We start from the raw sequence: 25,577 nt of genomic DNA on the forward strand, positions 1-25,577 counted from the left end.
TTGTTTATGTTAAAAACACTATCAGCTGATCAATCATCTGTTTGTTTTCACCAGAATATTGTTATTGAATTTTCAGCAATATAAAATACAGCTTTTTACATTCATATATTATATAAAACATCATTAGTTTGCTGCAGAACAAAAGAAAAAGATCAATAAAAATGCTGCTGTTTTTTAACAAATGGTTTTGTTTGCAAAATGGAGCACATTCATCCCTTTGTGTAAAATATAACAAGAGAAACTGCGTTGTCTGCAGAAGTGAGTCAGTCTCCTTCACCTAATTAATTATACACGTGATAAATCATCTGATTTTTAAACACTAAACTCTTCACATCAGCCTTAAAAATGCAGCATTGATGTAGTTTAACTCTTAAAATGTCATTTTTTCTGCCAATTATCAGCTTACCAATAGAAACTCTGCAGTCAGCTTTGCTTTGTGTTGGCGTGAGCTGTACAAGCAAACACGAGGCACTGCCACAGTTTGTATTGTAATTGTTTTATTGTAATTTGAGAAGACGAGTAACCCTTTGGACCAGCTACAAGACAAAACTCTGGCCTTCTGTTGTATTTCTGTACTATTTTGAACTTTCTTGTCATTCAAAAAAGGTAAAAATGTTGAATTCACATGTAATTTTAGTGTTTGATGTGTCTTCAGGTATAAGGGACAGGCTCCTGACCTCCTGGGAAAGCAGGACAGCGTCTATGAAGGTAAGTTTGATGGCACGAGAAAGAGAATGTGAACCTTTTGGAATTTCATGGTTTTCTGCATTGATTTGTCATAAAATCTGATCTGATGGTCATCTAAGTCAAAGGTATTGACAAAAACATTCTGATCTTTCATGTCTTTATTAGTTTTTTATAGTTTATTGTTTATTTGTCAGGGACAATGTACAAATACATTAATCTCAAGGAGAAGAGATGCTTTGCACCAGAGTTAGCTACAAGCTACTTTCCATCTGCTGTCCCCGGGCAGGTGTGCACACAATACAGAACATCTACATTACATACAATACAAAACTAACCTTAGCTCATAATTACAATAGTTAAGAACGTCAATTTCATCATTTTCATGTTGTTTCCTAAAAAAGCAATTTCAGCATATTTCATTCCAAAAACACAGGTTTTAAAATTATATTTAAAAAGTCAATTTGTCAATAGTCAAGTCATATTAAGAATTGAGTTAATGACCTCAAAAAAGCTAATTGGAGTCAGGTGCTAGCATACCTGGAGTCTTGTTAAGAAAATGAGTTTGGAGGTGTGCACTGGAGCTACTTTGACTGATTAAAAACCACTCCGCACAAGAAGAGTACGCTTATGTGAGCCATGCCTCGCCGACAAGAGCTTTCAGAGGATCTACGATCAGGAACTGTTGGTTTACATAAAGCTGGAGAGGGTTACAAAGTGATTTGGGACTGTGTGCAGCTCCTGTGTTCCGCTTGGTAAAATGCCTGTTTTTGTGAATGGAGTCTGGTGTGTTTGAAGCGTTTGTGGTGAAACAAAAAGGATCTTCCAGGTCTGTACCTAATAGGGATCTCTATTTAAATCAGGGACTACAATTAATACAGATCTACAATTAATACATTGGACCAGATGTAGCACCCTGCTGTTGTCCTTGGACATGTGTTTAATGAATATATGATGAAAACAACATAGAAATGAACACACAACAGCATTTATAGCAATATGAAGACATAAAACAGATAACTACACACAACACTAATAAACACCTCTGTCAGATGGACCAATCCTTAGACATTGAGACTTTAATGACAACATGACTGTCTGTCTTTCAACCATTTAACATTAGTGTAAACTATTTAAAACTAACACATCGAAGAATACCAGAGTTTTCCTGTATTGTTTTTCGCGGTGATGCAGATAAGAATGTGTGTCTGTGCCCGCTGCAGAGGACTGGGACATGCTGGACGTCGACGAAGACGAGAAGCTGACGGGGGAGGAGGAGTTTGAGCTTTTGGCCGGCCCGTTGGGCCTCAGCGAGCGCAGGATCGTCCCCGAGGCCGTCCAGTTCCCCGACAGCGACCCGCTGGGAGCCTCCATTGCCATGGTGACAGCCACCAACAGCATGGAGGAGACCCTGCTGCAGATCGGTGAGGAGGACTCTCCGTAGATCCGTCACCTCCGGAGACAGGACAGTATCTAGTTATGTCAGATGGAAGTGAGGCAGTGCGCTGAGTGTGTGTTTGCCTTCAGGCTGCCAGACGTCGGTGGACAAGAGCTCCTCGGGCAGAGTGACCCTCGGCGAGCAGGCAGCCGCCCTCCAGAACCCTCACGACCGAGTGATGGCGCTGAGGAGGGTGACGGCGGCGGCTCAGGTGCTGCTGGCCAGGACCATGGTGATGAGAGCCCTGTCGCTGCTGTCGGTCAGGTAGTCTTCTTCGATTCACGGACGTCAAACAGACCTCAGTCAGCTTTTCTTTAGTTTAGCAAAGGAACAAATACAGTCGCTACCATGAAGCCTCTAATTGAAGGGTTTGAAAATCAACCACCATGGCGCTCCCTGGTGGTAGCATCCAAAACACACTCTCTCAACAAAATATCTTGAAAAATGCCATAAATACATGAAAATATGGGTTTAAATTCACCAAAATTGAGACAATAAGTATTATATGATTGTCCAGGTGTATTTCACCAACTTCTCTGTGTGTGTTTCCCTAAATGATGTTTGTTTGAGCCTCTGTTTTTAATCTACATTGAATTATTTGCAACTAAAACTGCACATAGTGAAATACAGCAGTCACAGAATTAACTTGACGAGTATGTTCGTTATTCAGTACTTGACCTTCCTCCCTCCTCCCTCCTCCTCCTCCTCCCTCCAGTGGCTCGAGCTGCAGCCTTGCAGCAGGTCTGGAGTCTCTGGGTTTGACCGACATCAGGACTCTGGTCCGGTTGATGTGCCTGGCGGCAGCAGGCCGAGCCGGTCTTTCCACCAGTCCTACAGCGGGCTCCGGCCACGCTGAAAGGCCCCGTGGGGCCGCCAAGGCGAGCAAACCCATCTCCTGCCTGGCTTACCTCAGCACCGCGGTGGGCTGCTTGGCCTCCAACAGTCCCAACGCTGCCAAGCTGCTGGTGCAGCTGTGCACTCAGGTACACCGTCACATCAGGGCTTTATTGATTACATATGGTGTTTCTGTTCCTGCTTCTCCTCTGGTTGGATGAAAATATTAAAGGTTACTCTGGTTCTTGGTCCAGTCGATGGCCTCCGCTGTCAACTGAGAACAGGTGGCCATGACCAGCGTAACCAGAAACAGCCGCTATATCGCTCTGTTCAAAGCTACCAGACTCCATTCACAAAAACAGTAATTTTACCTCACAGAAAACAGGAGTCACTGGTCTACCGCTGCCTCAATCAGTTAGTTAGTTTGTGCTATTCAGTGACTTTAAAGGGTTAGTTTGGATCCAACACAATATTTGTGTAATGCACAATAACACAAACAAACTAACCAAGTGAGGCAGCAGCTCCTGTGTTCTGTGAGGTAAAATCCCTGTTTTAGTGAATGGAGTCTGGTGTGTGTGCAGAGAGCGATATAACGGCTGTTTGTGGTTAAACCAAAAGGATCTTCCAGGTCTCTCTCTGTAGGGATCCTTTCCATGATGCTGTCACACACTTAGAATAACAATCTGAAATACCAAATTATGTAAAAACAGGGCCCTGACTTTATTCTTTGACATAAATCACAAAAAGAGAGCTTCAGTCAACATTCAAATACATTTGTTGAGTGATTAAAATAGCATTGAAGTCCAATAGGATACTTTAAAGTTATCATATGAGGCTAACAACATATTATGGAATAGTTCAAAATTAAAGAAGTAAACACAATATGGGAAATAGATCGATCACTCATGTCTCTGGATTTATGTAGAGAGCAGGAGGCGATTAGCTTAGCATAAAGACTGAAAGCACAGGGAAACCGTTAGCTTGGCTCAGTCCAAAGTCCTAAAGTATAAGAAAGCAAATGAGAATTTTCCAAATGTTAGAGCCAATTCTTTAAGTGCTGTAGATTCTGTAAATACTTCTATAAGTGACTTTTAGTCTGACTGGACAGAACCAGTTCCTCAATCAGATTGATCTGCTCCCACTCACTTTGTTTTGTTTAACGATACAACCACTTTCCTCTCCAGAACCTGATCTCTGCAGCCACCGGCATGAACCTGACCACGGTGGACGACCCCATCCAGAGGAAGTTCCTGCCCAGCTTTCTGCGCGGCGTCGCCGAAGAGAACAAGCTGGTCACGTCTCCCAACTTCGTGGTCACGCAGGCTCTGGTGGCCCTGCTGGCCGACAAAGGAGCCAGACTCAGACCTGCTTATGACAAGGCTGATATGGAGAAAAGAGGTTTGTAGCCTTACAGGGGCAGCGGATACAAACACGACGTTATCCAGACTGCTGCTGCTGTTTCTGTACATTTCTGTATCTCATCGGGTGTCATTTTATTTCATGTAGATATTAATTATTGTCTGTGTTCATTGTTTTCCTTGTATATTTTTTTAACAGTATTTAAACTTGATGAATATGTCGCTGCCTTGATGGATTAAGTCGCATTACATATTATTGATTTTACGGCCTCAGATCTTGTTCTTGTAATTTGTAATTTCATCTTGAATGATTCTGTCCCATCGTGTTGACATCAGTTCATAATTATCTGTATGTATTTGTGTAATTTATGTGACATATTTCATCAATCACACACGACTCACTCGGGTGACCTTTTATTTATGTATTTATTCATTTATTTTTTGTGCTTTTTCAGTTTTCATGTGTGTCTTTTTCATTCGTGTTTCTTCTCTCACTCACCGGGAAACCTTGTCACCTTGTGTTCCGTGTCGAGCAGGTCTAATTGCGCATTTGTATGCCCACCCTTCCCATAATCCCTCCGCTGTAGGGCCTCTGGAGCTGGCCAACGCTCTGGCGGCCTGCTGCCTGTCCTCCAGGCTCTCCTCGCAGCACCGCCAGTGGGCCGCCCAGCAGCTGGTCCGCACGCTGGCCGCCCACGACCGCGACAACAACCAGAGCCGGCCGCAGACCTTCGCCGACATGGCGGGGGATCTGCGGAAGTGCTCCTTCATCAAGCTGGAGGCTCACCAGAGCAGAGTGAGTCGGCACACACGATCGGGAGTGAGCGTCCCCTGTTTGCTGCTCACTGTTTGGGTTACAAATGAAGTGTTTCTCTGCTGCAGGTCATCACATGTGGTTGGTGCAGTAAGAAAGGCCTGTTGGCCACTAGCGGCAACGATGGGACGGTCAGGGTGTGGAACGTAACCAAGAGCCAGTACACCCTGCAGCAGACCTGCATCTTCAATAAGGAGTAAGACTCTCTGAAACATCTGTTGTCGACATGTAATCACACCACACAGCTTTCAGTATGTGCTGTGACTACATTTAAAACAACCCCAGAAACCCTGAAATGCAGTCATCCAGGTCAAATTAACCATTAACTCGGGCAGGGGTGTCAAACATACGGCACGCGGGCCAGAATCGGCCCCACCAGAGGGTCCAATCCGGCCCGCGGGATGACTTTGATTGAAAGTTACAGAGAAGACATTAACTGCTATTTCAAATAATTTACTATTACTAACTGTTCAGTTCCAGATAGCTGCGACTAAATGTTTTGTGCCTTTGTAGACACGCTGTGGTCTGTAAAACTAAAAGTTACACTTATTTTTCTTTAAAAATTTCAGGTCGTCCATCATGTTTTATAAAAAGATAGCTCATTAAATGAATGTACTTGTGCTTTCTGCACTAAAACAAAGGGAAAGATTTTGAGTTGTCGTTATTTAAAGGTTATTCTGCTGTGATTTCACTGGTCCGGCCCTCTGGAGATCAAAGTTTCGGTCTGATTTGTGTTTGTTCTGCGTTCTCTGCCCTCAGCGACGGCTCTTCAGAGGAGGGCATGTCCGGTCTGGGATCTCCCAGCGATCCCTGCCTGTCTCCTCTGGCGTGGAGCGTCACGGGGAAATATCTGGCCTCTGCCATGGAGAAAATGGTCAACATCTGGCAAGTCAACGGTAAATATTTATGTTAATTCCAGCTGCTCTGCGATCTTGGATCTGCTTTTCATCGTCCACTGTGTTAACGATGGGCTCCGTCAGAGGTGTTTTTGATGGAACTGCTTCAGTACAAAATGTGCTTCGTGGCCCGGCTTGTGTGTGAGGTCCACAGAATATGAATAAGAGAGCATTAAGATTTTACAGCCCCCATTAAAAATAAATCTGCCTGTGGGCTGGATGTGGTCCAGTCATCGTTTCCTGCCTCCCACCACACACCCTGCAGCATGCACCATCTGTCGTTGGCCACTTTGAATCGCCTCAAGGATGAAAGTCCACTCGCACTCCTATTAGCTCTCATGAGCACAGTTTCTCTCTCGTGCTGCTGAAATGTGACCGTGTGCCTCCTTTTTCAAGCTTCTCAAACCCACTTCACGCTTCACCATCTTCCTGTTGTGTGTGATTCAAGTCACGTGCCACAATTTAACATACGGTAGACTCCCAGGCTAGTGTCACTCTAAGTGGGACTCCTTTCCCTTTTCTTTAAGGTGGTAGAGGCCTTTTGGACGTGCAGCCTCACTGGGTGTCGGCGCTGGCTTGGCCCAAAGAGGAGGCGGAGTCCTTGTGGTGTGGGGAGCCCAAGGACATGCTGCTGGTGGGGCGAATGGATGGAACCCTGGGACTCATCGAAGTGCTGGATAGCTCCAGTATGCACCGCACCGAGCTGGAGCACTGCTACAGGAAGGACGGTATGAGGAGGGAGTGTTTTTTTTTTTTTTTTTTTTTTTTTTTTTTATGTGGTGACAACTCCTGCCAGATTGTGGGTAGTTTACAAATCTTTGGTCGAGCACCTGCAGTGACGTTTTCTGTCCTCTCTCAGTGGCAGTGATGCACATTGCCTGGTACAGTGAGGACAAGCCTTTCGCTGTGGGCTACGCAGATGGCAAGCTGCTGATAGGATCCAAAGAGCCTTTAGAAAAAGGAGCTATCGTGGTCATTGATGCACACAAGGTGAACTATCCCCCCCCCCTCAAAAAGAATCAGTCACTTTGAGTTAAACCTGCGGGCTGAACGTCTCTGCATGCTGTCGTTCTTCCAGGAGTCCATCACCAGTATGAAGTGGAGTCCCAACGGTCAGATCTTGCTGACCTGTGCCAAAGAGGAGACGGTGAAGCTGTGGGCCAGTCCGGACTCTCAGTCCGACTCGGGCTCTGGCTCCGGCTGGCGCTGCCTGCAGAGCCTCAGACACCCCTCCCTGGTTAACGGCGTGGCCTGGTGCGGCCTGCCTGGACGTGGACCGAAGCCCCTCAGCATGTTGGCCATGTAGGTCGTCCTCAGACACGAGGCAGGACGACAGCTGATCATACCCCACAGTGTATTAGACTGTTTATGAGGTCTTCTCCTCTCCTCCACACTCGTGTTGCCATCATCTGTTAAATGAGATTAATTATTATGATACAAAGTCCAGAAAGTTTTGTTTTATCCTCAGTGTGATAGTCCCACAAGCTTTTTAAAGGGAGTTTTTTTTTTATTTTTGTGTTTTTGGCCGCAATTCTTTGGGGCAACTGTGTCCAATCAAAACACATCCACTAAAAATGCTTGTGTTGCCACTGACTGGCTGTTCTAAGTGTGTGACAGCATTATGGAAAGGATCCCTACAGAGAGAGACCTGGAAGATCCTTTTGGTTTAACCACAAACAGCTGTTATATCGCTCTCTGCACACACACACCAGACTACATTCACTAAAACAGTAATTTTATCCTAGCAGAGCACAGGAGTTGCTGGTCTATCACTGCCTCGAACATTTAGTTTGTTTGTGTCATTGTGTGTCACACAAATATTGTTTGGGGTCCAAACAAACTCTTTGAAACACCAAAGTCACACAGTAACATAAACAAACCAGAAAATCAAGGCATCTGTAGACCAGCAACTCCCATGTGCTATGATGTAAAATTAGTGTTTTTGTGAATGTAGTCTGGTGTGTGTGCTGTTTGTGGTTAAACCAAAAGGATCTTCCAGGTCTCTCTCTGTAGGGATCCTTTCCATTATGCTGTCACACACTTAGAACAACAATCTGAGCCTGTCAGTGGATCAAACAAGCACTTTTAATGGCAAAAATGTGCAAAAATAGACACAATTGCCCCAAACAATTAGACTGCAGCCATAGCCCGTAATGTGGCTGCCAGCTGAGGTGATCTACTGGACCAATTTCAACACTTTTTGTACCTACCAGTCATTTCAACACCAAAAATGTAAAAAATTGAGCCCAGGTTTATAAAATACTGAAATTACCCTTTACTTAATATCATAGGAAATGACACTGACGGCCTGAAATGATCAGCTGTGTCTTGTTCCTTTTCACAAAACTACTTCAGCACATAAAGATCAACATTCACACATTCAGGCACATTTGAACAGTCAACTCACTGCTGACTGTGATTTCTCAGCAACTCCCCAAATCAAAACACTCGTCTGTCTCTCAGCACTCGCTGTGGTATCAGAGTTCTTTGTCATGTTTTTGCTGTGGTTTTTTTCAGATGCTGTCAGAACGGCCTGGTCTCCGTCTGGACCGTCCCCCAAAACATCTCTAACTTCCCAGAATCCTCTTACTCCGACTCGGAGGGATGGTGGGAGAATGAAGCAAAGCCTAAATTCATGGTACCTACACGCATTCATAAATAATCCTCTGACTGATGATGTGAGATGTTATTCAGCATTTTGTTCACTGGTGATGTTGTTTTATATATTTACATTTTAATTCCTGGACGTTTGATGGATGTTGAAGGGTGTTTGTCCTTCTAAATATTTCTGCAGATTCATACCAGTTTATTATTATTCATTGTTCCTCTGGATCCATATCAAGTCTTAAATTAGATTTCCACAATTTAAGGTCATACAATGTCTTATTTTTAGAGATATTCCCCTCAGGATTCACTTATTTAAATATGATTTAGCGACTCAGTCCAGCTTTCTTGTTTTTCTTCTGCTCTGATTGAATTTACAAGACACAAAGCTCTCTGTTATTTCTGATGGTTGCCAGAATCATGATGATGATGTTTTTAGTGCAGAGTCGCAGTGGGCAAAATGGCCCATGAAGAAGATGAAAGCAGGCAGATATACTGTAGCATGTATGAGTCTTAAAGGATAACGCTGGTATTTTTAAACCTGGGCCTTATTTTTACACAGTTGTGGTTCAAAATGACTGAAAGGTGAAATAATTTGGAAATAGTAGCTGGTGCCTGATCACAGTAGGTCCATTAAAAGTGCTTGTTTTAGCCACTGACAGGCTCAGAGTGTTATTCTAAGTGTGTGACAGCATCATGGAAAGGATCCCTACAGAGAGAGACCTGGAAGATCCTTTTGGTTTAACCACAAACAGATGTTCTGTAACTCTTCAAAGCCACCAGACTCCATTGACAAAAACAGTAATTTTACAAGGAGTTGTCAGTCGATTGCTGTTTTGATCAGTTAGCTTGTTTGACTTATTGTGTGACTTCAGTTATTTAAATGGTTCGTTTAAATCCAACACAATATCTGTGTAACACACAATAACCCAAACAAACTAACCAATCAAGGCAGCAGTAGACCAGCAGCTGCTGTGTTCTGTGAGGTAAAATTACTGTTTTTTTTCAATGGAGTCTGGTGGGTTTGAATAGCTTGGTACAATGGCTATTTGTGGTTAAACCAAAAGGATCTTCCAGGTCTCTCTCTGTAGGGATTCTTTCCATAATGCTGTCAGACACCTAGAATAACAATCTGAGCCTGTCGGTGGCTAAAACAAGCATTTTTAGTGGACCTACTTTGATCAGGCGCGGTTGTCCGTAAAGGATTAACATCTCAGCTATCGTAGTCTGTTCGCCGCCCGTTCTCGACTGCTGGCTGAGGAGATCTACTGGACCAGAACAGCTTATTGTCTTACACAATTTAGTCAAAACTGACACAAGGGGGAAACAATTCATTGTATTTGTATTTGCCTTGTGAGAATTTAACACACGATTGTTAAAAGTATAGAAAAAAATCCATGAGAATATTGTTATTAATATTGTCAAGTTGATTTCACACATGACGCCATAATGTGTGTTCGTTTTGCTGTGGAAAGGGAATCAAACTTTCTATGTCAGGGTCTTAGAAAGCATTCAAAACCTTGTTATTCTCCACACACATACATGACATACACTCGACCAGCTGACAAAACGTACTCCAGCTAAGTCCTTCCACTTACCTGCTGTCCGTGTGCTGCAGTGTTCCCGGTGGTCAAGAGACGGCGCGGTGTGCGTTTTCCAGCTGAAGGGCCACATCACTCCAGTGAGAACGCTGGCCTTCAGCCCCGACGGTCTGGCCCTGGCATCTGGAGGAGTGGGAGGCCTCATGAACATTTGGTCCCTGAGGGTAAGAAACACGCACAGATGGAGGTGAAAACACCCAGGCAGGATAAACACAGGCGCTGCAGGTACAAGTCTCATAGATGAACGTGTGAGAAGCAGAAAAAGGAATCATTGAGGTGCGAAGAAAGACTGATTCATTACATCTCACTGGCGGTTGTAGCTCTCGCCACGGTTTACTGTGACACTAAATACCTTTCCACTGGAGTCACAGAGTGTGTCCGTGTGTCCAACAGGACGGGTCGGTGCTCCAGACGGTGGTAGCCGGCTCAGGGGCCATCCAGAATATAGTCTGGATCCCAGATGTGGGCGTCGCCGTCTGCTCCAACAGGTCAAAGGTGAGACACGACGCTGTACGCCTCCGTGTTTCTAGACGCGCGTCACTAAAATGAGAGTGATATTTATCCAGCCTCCGCTCTTGCTTCCTCTCCAGGACGTGCTGGTTGTGAACTGCTCCAAAGAGTTCATGGCGTCCAACCACGTGCTGGCCACTTGCCGCACAGCTCTGAAGAAGCAGGGCATCGTGGGCCTCAACATGGCGCCCTGCATGAGGGCGTTCCTGGAGAGACTGCCCGTCATGCTGCAGGAGCAGTACGCCTACGAGAAGGTGAGCGGACACTTGGCGCGTTCTCTGCTGCTCATCATCGTAGTCTTCAATTATCCTAATTAATAATGTTGATCGCTGTTCTTGTCAGGTGGTCTGCAGGTTCAGCTGGAATTTAGTTTATTAAGGTGGTTTAAATCTGTTTCTTGTACCACATAAACTCCATATAGAGGAACTGGGATTTACAGACAGAGAAAGTCTGCGGTTTTAATAAATTATTTGGGCAAATCATAGAAAATCAGTTGTGCATCTTATTTAAGTTTATAAAAATTATAATATATAATAATATATTATAAAATTTAAGTTATTTAATTTAAGTGTCTTGATTGTTTAAGGTTACATGAAATCTTAGCGCCCATTTCTGCCGCTCTAGAGAGCATGCCGTTCATCTGTCTGTCTGATCTTTGTGTGGCTCTGAATGCACAAAGCTTAAAAACAGCAAAGCATTTCTAAACACAGAGGAAACACTGAGCAGCTGTTCTCAGACAGAACTGCTGCAGTGTTTCAGGTGGACAGAGGACTGAAATATAACCTGCAAGTTTCTTTATTTACACATTTTCAACTACAGTGAAGCAGAATGTGATGCTTAGCAGTATAAAACCAACCAGCTCATTAGCTGTCCGTCCTCCACACTGTGTCTTTGAACTCATCATTTTTGAAAATGTAGGAAGAAAATCATATGGTTGCCATGTTGAATGTTTTTATTAATTTAATTCAGGACAATTCTGTACATTACAAGTTCACAAAGGAAATATTTGCTTAAATTCCCCAGCTTCCTCACTCAGATCTCTGTGCATAGCTAAACATCCCTCCACACCGCGTCACTTTCATCTGGAGACCCAAATAAATGAATAAATGAGACAAAACAGCAACTAAAAACACTCCATCCTGCTCAAAACACCAGAAATGATGACGATGATGATGATATTAGTAAAGAAGAATGTTTGAGAGGTGGTGAAACTTTGAGAAACCAACTTTGGTTTAAAGAAATAAAAGTATGTAACTCATCTGGAGCGTAAAGGTCTTTATATGACAGCGGAGCTCCTGACGGTGCTGATGCTTCCTGTCCTCCTCCACCTCTAGCCTCACGTCGTCTGCGGGGAGCAGCTCGTCCATAGCCCCTACATGCAGTGCCTCGCCTCCCTGGCCGTGGGTCTCCACCTGGACCAGCTCCTGTGTCGGCCCCCGGTGCCGCCTCCCCTCCGGCACTGCCCGCCGGAGTCTGGCACCGCCGTCTGGTGCGCCAGCGAGTGGGCCTGGCTGGACTGCTTCTCCACGACCGTCAAGGCGGCGGAGGCCCTGGCCCGGGGCGTCACCTTCCCCGAGTCGTTCTCCGTTCCCGACCTGGAGCCGGTGCCCAAAGATGAGATGGCTCTGCTGATGGTGAGGGAGGCGGCCGCTGCTTCAGCTGGTGGAACCGTAACTTTTAATGTAAATAAATAAACGTAATAACTCTGACTCTGTCTCCAGGACAACAGTAAATGGGGGTCTGGGATGGATGAACAGATCATGTCCTGGGCCACCTCCAGACCAGAGGTAATCTAGACGGACGCCTGGAATAAACGTTCTGCTATTTCAGCACACTTTCTGTCTTGTTGACCTTCGTGTGTGTGTGTTTGTGTTGGGTGTTTGCAGGACTGGCACCTCGGGGGGAAGTGTGACGTGTATCTTTGGGGTGCGGGGCGACACGGCCAGCTGGCAGAGGCCGGCAGGAACATCCTGGTGCCGACCACCGCCCCGTCCTTCTCTCAGGCGCAGCAGGTACGCTGGCGGCACAGAAGATGACGCACAGATTCTCGTCTCTCGTCTTTGTAAACACGTCAAAAGCTAAACGGCAACCTGCTGCTTTAAACCACAGACAGATACATCATGTGGGAACGAAGGACTCATAGTGAAGTTATTTATTTTTCTTCACTGCGAGAGTAAGAACGTTTATCCAAGTTTAAGTTTATTGTCCCAGACTCTCATGTGACAGTCATTCCTACATTAGAGGGGAATTTAAGCTCTTATAATGGAAATCCTTCTCATTCTTATAACTTATTCTAACAGCAAGTTATTAACCATCACAGACGCTCTGACACACTGTGACAACCAGCCCGTCACAGGGTCTGGGAGTGAAACATGCCTGTTATACTATATAAATGTAAATAATCTCTATTAAATGCCCACTTTTATTTATTTTAAACAGGTAAAATGTGCTGCTTTGATTTTCAGTTTAATAATTCATCACTTATTATTCTTTATTTGTTTATTTTTAGTTAATTTGCAAGTCTCCTTTTAACATTTCACCACAAGTCATCATTTTCCTTTACAAATGGTTGCGATCGATAGATAGATAGATTTCATTTCACTGACATGTACAGCAGGGCTATTGATCAGGTTACCGTCTGATCCCTGCTGTCGTCCATTGTGTTGAAATGATCTTCATTTTCCTCTCTTATTCCCTCCTCGCTCAGGTGGTGTGTGGTCAGAACTGCACCTTTGTGATCCAGCCCAACGGGACGGTGATGGCCTGCGGGGAGGGCAGCTACGGCCGCCTGGGGCAGGGAAACTCCGACGACCTGCACGTTCTCACCGTCATCTCAGCTCTTCAAGGTCGTTCTCACCGCTAGATGGCGGATATCACTGATATGAAAGTAACAGGAAATGTCTGAAATCCACAAAAAATTACTTATTAAAGACCAAAAAAAGTATTATTGGTGTTTAATAGGTATTTATTTAATGCTGTTAAACACTTGAACATTTAATCTTTGGTACAAATCAACACTGAATGTCTGTTATCCTGTTAAAGTCTTAAAGGTTTTTGCTGTTCATGTTTGCAAACTTTGTCCTCTGGTGGCCACCGTAGCGTCGGCCTGGATGGCATCATGGAGGAGCTAACTAGTTAGCTAGTCAGCTAACCTGCAGACAACCTTTAACCTTCAGTATTTCACGTCATTGCACATGCAGTGATTAGCGTCACGCCGTCTTTGGCACATTCAGAATATAGATAAAGTGTAGGAAACATTGGAGGTAAATAATTATCTAACTCCACCAGTATTTGGGCTAAAGACGAGCTGTGACTGGATTCAATAGGCTAAAGGAGACGGGACGCGTGTAATTATTTATTTAAAAGCCACATATAAACTATAAAAGTCTCTCTTGATGTCGCCTCATTTCAGACTCAAGAAGATGAATGTTATTAAGGACAAATGTGTATTTTTCACACAGTAAATGTTTGTTCTTAAAGTCAACAGTTATTGTAAGTCTTAGACATTATTAATGTCTAATGTTCAACATAAATATGAGGCTGCCATCATGATTCTTGATTTCCTGAATCGTTGGGTCTCTCTCTTAATCAAAGAGTTTGGTCTGAGCTGCTCTTTATGGAAAGTATCTTGAGATAACACTGTTATGAATTTGGCGCTGTATAGATAAAGATTGATTGATTGACAAACTGTTTCCTGCTGCTCCATCTTTCAGTTAAATGTGAGTGAAAACGCTCCGTTTCAATTTGGCTCCTTCTATGATGTCATAAAGGGATCTGTTGATCACATGACCTCCCCGTCCACTGAAAACCTCCTGAATCCACTTCGCTGTCCGTCGTTGTTTTTTCCTCATTAACACCAAAGCGTGTCAACCTGTTTCAACCTTAAAAAAGAGCAGAATATGCCTTTAAATGGGATTAAACCTGTACGCTGACCGTGCAGTCGTCTCTTCGCCCCGCAGGTTTCGTCGTGACTCAGCTGGTGACGTCGTGCGGCAGCGACGGCCACTCCATGGCCCTGACGGAGAGCGGCGAGGTGTTCAGCTGGGGGGACGGCGACTACGGTAAGCTGGGCCACGGGAACAGCGACCGCCAGCGCCGGCCGAGACAGATCGAAGCGCTGCAAGGAGAGGAGGTGGTGCAGGTCGGTGTCGAGCGATCCGCCGGGCTTTTCCGTCCGCTTGGCTTAGCTGCAGTCAGAATTATCGAAGATTTTGCTCTTTCAGATGTCCTGCGGGTTCAAACACTCGGCGGTGGTGACGGCCGATGGGAAGCTTTTCACGTTCGGTAACGGCGACTACGGCAGACTGGGTTTGGGAAACACCTCGAACAAGAAGCTGCCAGAGAAGGTCACCGCTCTGGAGGGCTACCAAGTGGGACAGGTAGGACGGAGAAGGTTCAGAGGCTCAGAACCTCAGAAACATTCCTCTGTTTCTCATGTTTTAGTGGCTCTGCGCTCCTCCTCTCCTCAGGTGGCCTGTGGACTGAACCACACGCTGGTCGTCTCTGCCGACGGGATGATGGTTTGGGCTTTCGGTGACGGAGACTACGGGAAACTGGGACTTGGCAATTCCACCGCCAAGTCGTCACCTCAGGTGGGCGAACGTGTTCACCTGTGAAACTGATTTACACGAGCTCTTGATCTTAGCTAAATGTTGTGTTGATTCACTTTTGATTCGTCCTTTCTTAGAAAGTGGACGTGCTGTGTGGAATCAGCATCAAAAAAGTGGCCTGTGGGACGCAGTTTTCTGTGGCTTTAACCAAAGACGGGAGGGTTTTCACGTTTGGTCAAGGTACGCCGTGGTTTATTAATGATCGGCAGACAATTAATCAAGTAAATAAGTTAAGTAAATATGCCAAATATTTCATTTCTGACATGAGAAAACACTCAGGGAGGAGATAAATATTATTTTACTTGCTTCTCACTCAAAACAAGAAGAAGCAGGAGAAGCAGTCAGTCCGTCAATAACAGATTTAACAACAACAACAGTGACGAGAAAAGAAGAATCAAGAGCCAGACACAATAATTAACCTTCATCTGGATGAAAAACATTATCTGATCCTTTATATAATCTGACAATTCTTCTTCTTTTATGCATTTTCTTAAACTGAAAGATGTTTATTATGTGTAATGTACGTTTGCTTTAAGGTGCTTTATTTAATGCGTTCATCCTCTAAAATGTGGTGATTTGCTGCTTTTTCTTACACTAATGTATATTTTTTTGGGCGTTTTTCACCTATTTCATAGTTTCATAGACTAAACAAGTAAACTATCAGATTATACTTTGTTCTATATAACATTAGAAAACAGTGAAAAATGTGCATCACAATATCCTAAAGCTTGACGTGACCTCATTGAATGTCTTAGTTTGATTGACAAATTGTCCAAAACCCAAAAATGATCAACTTATCATGATACAAAACCAAAAAAACAGCTGATTTTCACATTTGAGAACCTGGAAAATTTGTATTTTGGGGATTTCTGCTTGAAAAAGGACTTAAAAGAATCAATAAATCGACTAGTTGTTGCAGCTCTAATAATGATCAATACTGTGTTCACAGTAACGTTTGGGTTTGTTTCTGTGGGAATAAAGTTTTCCATATCCTGTAAACTGTAAAATATCTTATAAATCTACAAGACAGCTGCAGTATTTTCACAATGAAGCTCAAATTTTGATCCTTTGTGTTGTTATTGTTCCTGCCGTCTCTCAGACCGGCTGATTGGCCTTCCAGAGGGCCGAGCCAGGAACCACAACCGGCCCCAGCAGGTGCCGGCTCTGTCGGGGACCCACATCCAGGACGTGGCTGTGGGAGCTGAACACACTCTGGTGCTCTCCTCCACGGGAGACGTTTACACCTGGGGCAGCAACTCGGAAGGACAGGTAACCTGCCGACACACACTCCTCCCCCCCTCCTCCCCCACCGAGGGGCTGCCAGTCAAAACACAGAAGCGTTATTTATAATTTTATCCTTTATAGTTTAAAATGTACATCATGTTGTTCTAGTATCATATGACAACTTATAGATGAATAAATGGACCTATTAGAGATAAAGAAGTAAAAAGACCTGGACTGTTTGTACTTATTGTGTCTAAATGGAGGTGGGTCCACTGTTTTTCATGTATTTGTAGTGAATATAGCAGAAATCACAACATTTAGTATGAAAATCGGTGGAAAATACAGTTTGAAGAGACACAAAGTGGAGAAAATAAGCATGAAAGTTAATTCTTGCTTTGTTAAAGTGCTTCAGTCACATCCCACGGTCTTAATCCGTTTAAACTGAGCCTGAAACTAATACACATTTTAAAGAGTTTCTGCCGCTTTTAAACACACCTCCCTGATTATAAATGATTAATTCATGTTTAATTTGGGGGATATTTTTCTATAAATGATTAAATCGTGTGACTTTGAGCTGTAATCTTGTCGTCTAGCTCGGCCTGGGCCACACCAACCATGTCAGAGAACCCACGGTGGCGACGGCGCTGCAGGGCAAAAACATCCACCAGATCTCTGCAGGACGCTGCCACAGTGCTGCATGGACGGCTCCGTCAGTGCCGCCTCGCGCTCCAGGTCAGACACACACACACACACACACACTGGTCCCATCACGCAGCATACTGTCCCCTGCCACGGCTCTGCTGTCTGATGGGAGACACTTCATCCTGGAGGTCAGATCTCCTGCAGAGCTGCTGGGACGTGGAGTAAATACCAAACAGCGCTTTGTTGTCAGACGAGGCACCGACATGGTTTGGTGAACAAACACCGAGGAAGTTCACGCGTTAGAAAGTCCTCATTCCAGAGGTCGACTGTGTGTCAGAGGACTATTTTAAAAACAGGAGATCTGTTTAAACGCGTCAAAACTAAAACCAAACCGAGCCGGAGCTTCTTCACTGACCGGACGACTCAGTGAACATAAACATTACTCTGTTTTTATAGTTAAAACTCAAGTCTTCTGTCGAAGTTTTCTAATGAAGCTTTGAATGTTAGTTTATGTCCAGCAGTTGAAATCTAGCTCCTGATGCATGATGTACACTTCAGTGGACATGTGATTAATCATAATTTCCTCCCAATATAAAATCAATACTTGGAAAATTTAGCAATTGCATGACTCCTTAGATGTTACTTGATGTCTCCATATGTTTCTTACCTGCAAGGGTTTCTTTTTCTAGAAGGTTTGAACAGAAAAAAAATTAGCACCTTGTTGTTTCTGGCTGTCTGTCGGCCATCTTGGTTTCACTCTGAGTGGATGAGATGATGCAGGAGCTTCACTGTAGCGGCTGATGTGCAGCTGTGCCATCAAAACTCATGCATATAGAAGAAGAACAGCTCCTGAAGAGCTGCACACTGTAGTGACCTCTGTGCATGAAAGGGTTAAACATCCTTTTAACGCTTAAAATGTTTTTATGTAAAGCACTTTGAATTGCCTTATTGCTGAAATGTGCTTTAAAGATAAAGCACATGCTCATGGGACGAGCGGCCGATGTGCACGACGTACCTGAAACAGAGTCCCCAACATATGAACACTGAGCGCTGAAGCTCACGCAGCAATGGGACATTTTTCAGACTACTGGGGAATCTGAATTATGGGCCATCAGAAGTATAACATCAGTGCTATAATCTTATAATCTTGTGCAGAACTTATGCTGTTTAGTTTATTTACTAAAACTGCCCCAAACACACTTACAGACAATCATGTGTTCAACTCGTCAAGTGGGATTTGTTGTTTACACTTTCTGTCTTGTTGTCTTTTCATCCCTCACCACCTCCTCCTCCTCCTCCTCCTCCTCCTCCTCAGGCTCGTCGGTTCCCCTCCAGCTGGGTCTCCCTGTGGCGGTGCCTCCTCAGTACAGCGGGCTGAAAGAGGTCAGCATCGAGGCGGTGAGGGCTCGTCTAAGACTCCTCTACCACTTCTCCGACCTCATGTACTCCTCGTGGAGACTTCTCAACCTCAGCCCCAACAACCAGGTAACCACCCCGCTGCCGTCCCAAAGCCTCCTGTGCTCCTTTTTTTAAAGTAAAGTTTCAGAGTTTGAAGGCAGTAAAATGTGTAAATGTGACTCCTGCAGAGCTGCACGTCCCACTACAACGCTGGTACCTGGGGGATTGTTCAGGGCCAGCTGAGGCCCCTGTTGGCCCCCAGAGTGTACACTCTGCCCATGGTGCGCTCCATCGGCAAGACCATGGTGCAGGGCAAGAACTACGGCCCCCAGATCACCGTCAAACGGATCTCCACGCGGTCAGTACGCCACTGGACTCTCATGCATTATTATTCCCACAGGGCTCTTTTTATTTTGACTAAAAGGTTCGTGGACGCCGTCAGTTTCTTCTCCTCACGTAACGTAACGAGGACGAGAAAGTATTTGTTATATAAAATATTAAAGAATGTTGCACCGAACCAGATCAGTGATTATATATAAGTGATGGAGTCCCAGTCACACTTGTGCAGACACATTAACAGTCTTCAGACTGATGGTGAGCGTTCATTTGCTGAAAATGGGAAAATTTTCTCATTTATTGGACAAGTTGGGTCGTAGGAACAGAAAGGAAACAAGCTGATCAGATGAATCAGTTCATCTGGAGGTGAATTACAAACACGGTTTGTGTGTTTTTAAGAGCTCACAGTAGTTTTTCTTGTGGATAAACTGGTGTAACTGGAGTCTCTTTTCCTCTGTAACTCTTCAGGGGACGTAAGTGTAAGCCGATCTTCGTCCAGATCGCTCGTCAGGTCGTGAAGCTGAACGCCTCGGACCTCCGGCTGCCCTCGAGGGCCTGGAAGGTCAAACTGGTGGGAGAGGGTGCGGACGACGCAGGGGGGGTGTTTGACGACACCATCACGGAGATGTGTCAGGTACGGACACGCCTGAGCTTTCCTGTTCCAATTCATCTTAACGAGCCGGGAGTTTCATGTCTCATCGCTCTGTGTTTGTAGGAGCTGGAGACGGGCGTGGTCGACCTGCTCATCCCCTCCCCCAACGCCACGGCGGAGGTCGGCTACAACAGAGACAGGTGAGGGAAGCCGTGACGGAGCGTGTCCACCTTAAATACTCTCTACTGTTCTGACGCCGCATCCTAACGGCAAGCGAGCGCCTCAACACACGCCCATCGATTATTCACTTCTGTTATTGTCACCATGGCAACAAACCACGTAGCTACCAGCTGAGCAGACTGGAGACGTCACCACCCCGGTAAAAAAAGATGGCGACTGCCCTCTCTCCCCATGTTTGTGCTCTTTAAACTCCAGACACGTTTTATACTGAGACGTTTCTTTACTGGAGTGGATCCGGCCGACAGCAGCAGGTTGTTATCAAGGACATGGGCTCTCTGTGAGCCAGCAGATCAAAACTTATTCAGGTTTCTGTAGTGAAATGTGGAGCTGTGGTAACGATAACTCCTCAGTTCAGACCAGACGTCAAAGGTCACGTTAAAACACTGTTGGGACAGTCTGAAGGCTCTGGGATGGATTTTATCTTTAAAAACAAACATGATGCTTTCATCTGATGATGAATACCAAAGTTATGATTTTTTCTTTTTTTGGTTTTGTTGTTGTTATACATGAGTATAAACACACACATGTATACAGTAGTCAGCTTTATTTTTTACTTTATTTTTTTATTATTCTACATATTTTAAGGCTGTAAAACCCCTCACCATACAGTTTATACACTTTTCTCAGACAGGCATTAACATTTTCTCACATTTATCTCTTGTTTGTTTGTCTCACAAACAGGCAGCACTTAAAAGTCACACTGCTAGCGATTGAACATTTCTGTAAATTTGACAAGCCAAACGCATTCTGTACTGTACAGAGACACGGCACGGAGGAGATCGATTGACATTGGTCTACAGTCTCTTAGCCAATCAGGACGCAGAACACAATGCGCGTTCATACACTGTAAAAACAAAGCATGCAAAATTGCACTAAAAAAATCCGCGAAACAGAGAAAGGTGAACCGTGTTATAGCGAGGGACTACTTTATATACACATTTCAGTCATGTCAACCTTTGCTGTTCTTAAATTCTGTAGAATAATATGGAGATGCACATAAAAACTCCCACAGAGGAGAAGAAACATAAACATTTCTTCAATCAGACAAATATAAAGTAGTATTAAGTAATATTGGATCAACATTACGTTCCTTTTTAAAGATGATATCAATCACTACTGATCGTTTGGCAGGTTGATGCATCTCTTTACTCTAATGTTGATGAAAGAATCTCACAGGATCACGATGTCTTCGGCCTTTTCCTCCGTTTATTCTCCTGAATGTTTCGTCTTTTGTTTGATTTAAACTTCACATAATGTCCGACACTATAGCTAGTTTTATATTTGTATTTAAACCATATAAAAACTACCTCTTGAACACAAAGTCATCTGTTCTGCACAATGAAAGATAAATAATTCAAATCCTGTCAGACGACAGAGTAGAAACACAGTAAGTCTAACAGACAAAAGGACAAAACAATAGTAACAATAGTCATAATAATAATAATAAACAGGCTAAAATGCAGCTTCACCCTCGATCTTGGGACAACCAGAGGACGCTGGTCAGCAGATCTGAGTGACCCTGATGGGATGTGGGCTTATCAGAGGCCAGAGAGAGGCTGGAGCTCATTTAGTGATTAGTAGACAAACAGTAGAATCTTAAAATCAGTCCTAAGACGTACAGGGAGGCAGGACGGGAGAAATAAGTTCACACTTTAAAAAACGAGCTGTTGTGTCTCAGGAATATAAACCAAACTGTGTTTCCGCCTCAGGTTCCTGTTGAACCCGTCCGCGTGCCTGGACGAGCACATGCTCCAGTTCAAGTTCCTGGGCATCCTGATGGGCGTGGCCATCCGCACCAAGAAGCCCCTGGACCTGCACCTGGCTCCTCTGGTGTGGAAACAGCTGTGCTGCATCCCCCTGCTGCTGGAGGACCTGGAGGAAGTGGACCTCCTGTATGTGCAGACGCTCAAAAGCATTCTTCACATTGAAGACAGCGGCATCACCGAGGATAATTTCCATGAGGTGGGAGATGGATCTTTACATTTGGATGTTTATGTGGCTGATTTTCTCTTTATGTTCTTGTTTTAATTCAGGTGTGAGTGGGTGATTTGACAGTTTATGTAAGTTTATGTTGTGTTTACGGGTCAAAAACAAGAGTGAACATGTTGCCTTCACATCCTTTTTCTGGACGTGGAAGGATATTGTTGGAGTGAAAAGGCTAAAACCCACCGGGAGCGTTTTCTGGCTGCGACACGGCCGCCAGAGTTCATCACACCCGCTCTAGTTAACACTTCAAATAATAGGAGTGCTCCTGGTCTATTTCACGTTAAGTCAGGAAGTCAGACAAGCAAACAACAAAGAGAATCCACTCCGTTTTCAAAATAAAAGCCCCCGTGCAGACTCTCAGTGGTTTATTCCAGCAGCACATCAGTATTATTCTCTAATGGGGGGGGGCACCAGGCCAGACGTCAGCCGCTCAGAGGGTGGATGTGGAGAAACACTCTGACTTTGACTTTAGCTGCTGTCTGTAGCTGCAGCACATCAAAGCAGGAAGTACATCCAAGAAACACATTTAAAGCAGCAGCAGAAGAAGAGACGCAGCCTGTTTGATCCTGTTAGAAACACATTTAAAACAGCAGAAGAAGAAGAAACGCGGCCTGTTCGATCCTGTTAGAAACACATTTAAATCAGCAGCAGAAGAAGAAACGTGGCCTGTTCGATCCTGTTAGAAACACATTTAAATCAGCAGAAGAAGAAGAAACGCAGTCTGTTTGATCCTGTTAGAAACACATTTAAATCAGCAGCAGAAGAAGAAACGCAGCCTGTTCGATCCTGTTAGAAACACATTTAAAACAGCAGCAGAAGAAGAAACGCAGCCTGTTTGATCCCAAAGCATCTGTGAGGCTCAAAGCCGTCATGATGTTCCCAAACCTGGTGTCTGGTGGCCGTGTGTTGCTTCTGATGGACGATGGTTATTTATAATTTATATATTCATGTAGATGTTTCTGTTTAATTTGTTATTTAAAGAGCTTTGCACTCGTTAAACTAGTCTGGTCTCTTATGTGTTCATATGAAATGGACAGAGCATGTTGATGAGCATTAGTATAACAAAGAGAGAGAAGAGAGTTGAGCCGCTGGTGCGATGGAGAAAAGTATCCAGTGAAGTAAAACTAATATCTTGTGCCGTTTATTGGAAAAATGCTCTAAAGGAAATTTACAGAAGAGGCAAATATCGCAGCTGCCCGAGTGGCTGGAGTTATGACGGTGAATGTAAATGTTCTCTGGCTTCAGACTTTTATTGCAAATGAAATTTTAATAAGAATCATTCCACCAGCTGTAAATACCAGCCCCACACAACCACCGCCCTTCCCTTCGCATGCTCCACATCAGAGCTCCATCGCACTATATTTTAGCTTAATCTCCGGCTCCACCAGCCCAGTAATAAAGACTCTGAGGATGACTGGTAATTATTTTGACAGCGCGGGCAGCGTGTTTACCTCTCCTCAGCCATGTGAACGTTTGATTCATCAGAATCACACGCGCGCTGCTTAAAAGATAATAAGCAGCCAGCTCACAGCCTCATGAGCCTGTTTTTATTCCCATAGCCAGACTTAAAGGATCATCTGTGTATTTTTAAACCTGGGGCCTATTTTTTTTTTTTTCATGTGTAGTGTCTGAAATTGGCTGGTAGGTACAAAATGTTTTGGAGTTAGTCACTGACAGGCTCAGAGTGTTATTCTAAGTGTGTGACAGCATCATGGAAAGGATCCCTACAGAGAGAGACCTGGAAGATCCTTTTGGTTTAACCACAAACAGCCGTTATATCGCTCTCTGCACACACACCAGACTACATTCATAAAAACAGTGATTTTACCTCATACAACACAGCAGCTGCTGATCTACTGCTGCCTCGATTTGTTAGTTTGTTTGTGTTATCGTGTGAGTTTGGTGTTTTATGGGGTTAGTTTGGATCCAACACAGTATTTGTGTAACACACAATAACCCAAACAAACTAACTGACAGAGGCGGCAACTCCTGTGGTCTCCAAGGTAAAATTACTGTTTTTGTCAGTGGAGTCTGGTAGCTTTTAAAAGAACGATATAACTGCTGTTTCTGGTTAAACAAAAAGGATCTTCCAGGTCTCTCTCTGTGGGGATCCTCCACATAAGGCTCAGATTGTTTGTCAGTAGCAAATACAAACACTTTAAGTGGACATACTTAATTTCTGTGAGTTTCCCCAAAGGATTATATTGCAGCCGTTGTCCAAAGGTTTTTGTACCTGCCGGTCAGAAGTTGTCCTTTAACTTTCACAAACTAAAACACACTAAAATTACGTAACAGACCACGACCGCACCACACCCAGTCAGCGCTAACGTGATGGGATTTATAGGAGGCTTTAAGGCCGTTTACAGCTGACAGAGTTGAACATTAACGGACCAAACGTTGCCCAGACAGTAATGTGGCTGTAACCAGTTCTAAGCATTGTGAAGGCCTGACGTAAGCCCTGCTGGGGGGGCTGTGGGGAAGCTGTTCTTCTTCTCCTGCCTGCTCTGGTACACGCTGTTCCTCTCCCATAAAACATCAGCCATTACTGATACAACCGCCCTGACGCAGACCACACATCCCCCTCCCGCCCCCACGCAAAAACCCACAGATAGGCCAGCTCCGGCGGCAGAGAGCGGACGGATCCCCGAGCCCCTCTTCTGTCCAAACAACCTCACACAACCCCTGTGCTGTAAAGCCCCGGCCTGCAGGAATGCCAGGGCGGCTGTTGATACAGCATATCCTGCCTGCCGGAGGCTTGGCGCCGCTTCCGGCCTCGTGGAGGAGAGAAGGGAGTTCAGAGCCACAACACCGCCACGGCCCCGGCTCCGTCAGCCAGGCCGAGGGGAGGGATGGGAGAGGAGAGGGGAGGAAGGGGAGGGGAGGAAGGGGCTGCATCTGCCGCCTTGGCACGAGGCGAGAGAGAGAGAAAGAATCTTCCTGTCCGCCTTTTCTGTTGGCTTCAGCTCAAATTTTTCCCCAAACGAGCTGATAGTTTTCTGCTTTTGTTTGCCGATCGGTTGCATCGGCGTTCAACCGTGGAAAGCTTTCACATGTGAGCACTGACAAACACCGCAGGGCCGCCGACTACACAGCGCTGAATTCCAGGATGAGGATATAAGAGCTGTGGCTGACTGATTACTCAACAGTTTGAACAATCCCACGTACTCTCTTTAGGGCTGGTTTTGTCTGACAGCAGAGAAAACACACAGAATAGAGCTCTGCCAATAAACCGGCCCGGCCGAAGTGTCAGCTGGTATAAATTTACCTGCATCAGTGTAAATACCTCCTCAAAAGTAGACTAGAAACATCATAACAGAATGAATTTTTGCATTTTCTTTAACTGTAAACATCCAGATTAATATCACACCTTTGTCACAATTCTTAAAAACATATTTTAAAGGATGTGAATCAGGTTCTTTTAGCTTATTTTATGTATTTATGTTTATCTGAATAATAAATCCTGTGATAAATCAGTGGGAGTATATTACTGAAGAACACTTAAAGTCAACATCAAGTAGAAGTGAAATTCTTATTATAATACGATGTTGTTTTTCAGACTAGTGACTGAATAATAAACGATAGATAGATCCACGTTTACTTGCTAGCAGTCGTCTTCTTCCTCTACAGTTGAATAGTGTGAAACAGATTGCAGTAATCTGAATCAGCTGTGTGTGTGTGTGTGTGTGTGTGTGCACTAGTGGTCAAAACTCCACAGAGTGCTTTAAAAGATAACTGTGGTCCTATTTGCACATATTTTGGTGTCTGAATTACTGGTAGGTACTAAAAGTGTTGGAATCAGTCCAGTAGATC

At 44.5% G+C, this 25,577-nt stretch overlaps 1 protein-coding gene across 3 annotated transcripts in view; it reads left to right on the forward strand.

The window, feature by feature from the left end:
* The window catches only part of herc1 (HECT and RLD domain containing E3 ubiquitin protein ligase family member 1), a 78,730-nt gene that overhangs the window by 49,567 nt on the left and 3,586 nt on the right, over positions 1–25,577 (forward strand). For 2 of the 3 annotated variants that reach the window (XM_070830829.1, XM_070830834.1), the window contains exons 47-76: positions 656–708; positions 1,908–2,108; positions 2,212–2,386; positions 2,838–3,105; positions 4,141–4,354; positions 4,851–5,110; positions 5,197–5,324; positions 5,888–6,024; positions 6,552–6,752; positions 6,884–7,014; positions 7,103–7,326; positions 8,542–8,662; positions 10,247–10,393; positions 10,623–10,724; positions 10,820–10,993; positions 12,074–12,373; positions 12,461–12,526; positions 12,626–12,751; positions 13,447–13,585; positions 14,699–14,880; positions 14,963–15,118; positions 15,209–15,331; positions 15,427–15,529; positions 16,449–16,618; positions 17,167–17,305; positions 18,531–18,700; positions 18,802–18,971; positions 19,418–19,583; positions 19,665–19,741; positions 21,491–21,743. In XM_070830829.1, coding sequence (XP_070686930.1) covers positions 656–708; positions 1,908–2,108; positions 2,212–2,386; positions 2,838–3,105; positions 4,141–4,354; positions 4,851–5,110; positions 5,197–5,324; positions 5,888–6,024; positions 6,552–6,752; positions 6,884–7,014; positions 7,103–7,326; positions 8,542–8,662; positions 10,247–10,393; positions 10,623–10,724; positions 10,820–10,993; positions 12,074–12,373; positions 12,461–12,526; positions 12,626–12,751; positions 13,447–13,585; positions 14,699–14,880; positions 14,963–15,118; positions 15,209–15,331; positions 15,427–15,529; positions 16,449–16,618; positions 17,167–17,305; positions 18,531–18,700; positions 18,802–18,971; positions 19,418–19,583; positions 19,665–19,741; positions 21,491–21,743 — 4,876 coding nt within the window. The remainder of the gene's footprint in view (positions 1–655; positions 709–1,907; positions 2,109–2,211; positions 2,387–2,837; positions 3,106–4,140; positions 4,355–4,850; positions 5,111–5,196; positions 5,325–5,887; positions 6,025–6,551; positions 6,753–6,883; positions 7,015–7,102; positions 7,327–8,541; positions 8,663–10,246; positions 10,394–10,622; positions 10,725–10,819; positions 10,994–12,073; positions 12,374–12,460; positions 12,527–12,625; positions 12,752–13,446; positions 13,586–14,698; positions 14,881–14,962; positions 15,119–15,208; positions 15,332–15,426; positions 15,530–16,448; positions 16,619–17,166; positions 17,306–18,530; positions 18,701–18,801; positions 18,972–19,417; positions 19,584–19,664; positions 19,742–21,490; positions 21,744–25,577) is intronic. The other variant, XM_070830844.1, reaches the window with a different exon arrangement.

Source organism: Pempheris klunzingeri, chromosome 1, assembly GCF_042242105.1.
Source record: "Pempheris klunzingeri isolate RE-2024b chromosome 1, fPemKlu1.hap1, whole genome shotgun sequence".
Lineage (NCBI taxonomy): Eukaryota > Metazoa > Chordata > Actinopteri > Acropomatiformes > Pempheridae > Pempheris > Pempheris klunzingeri.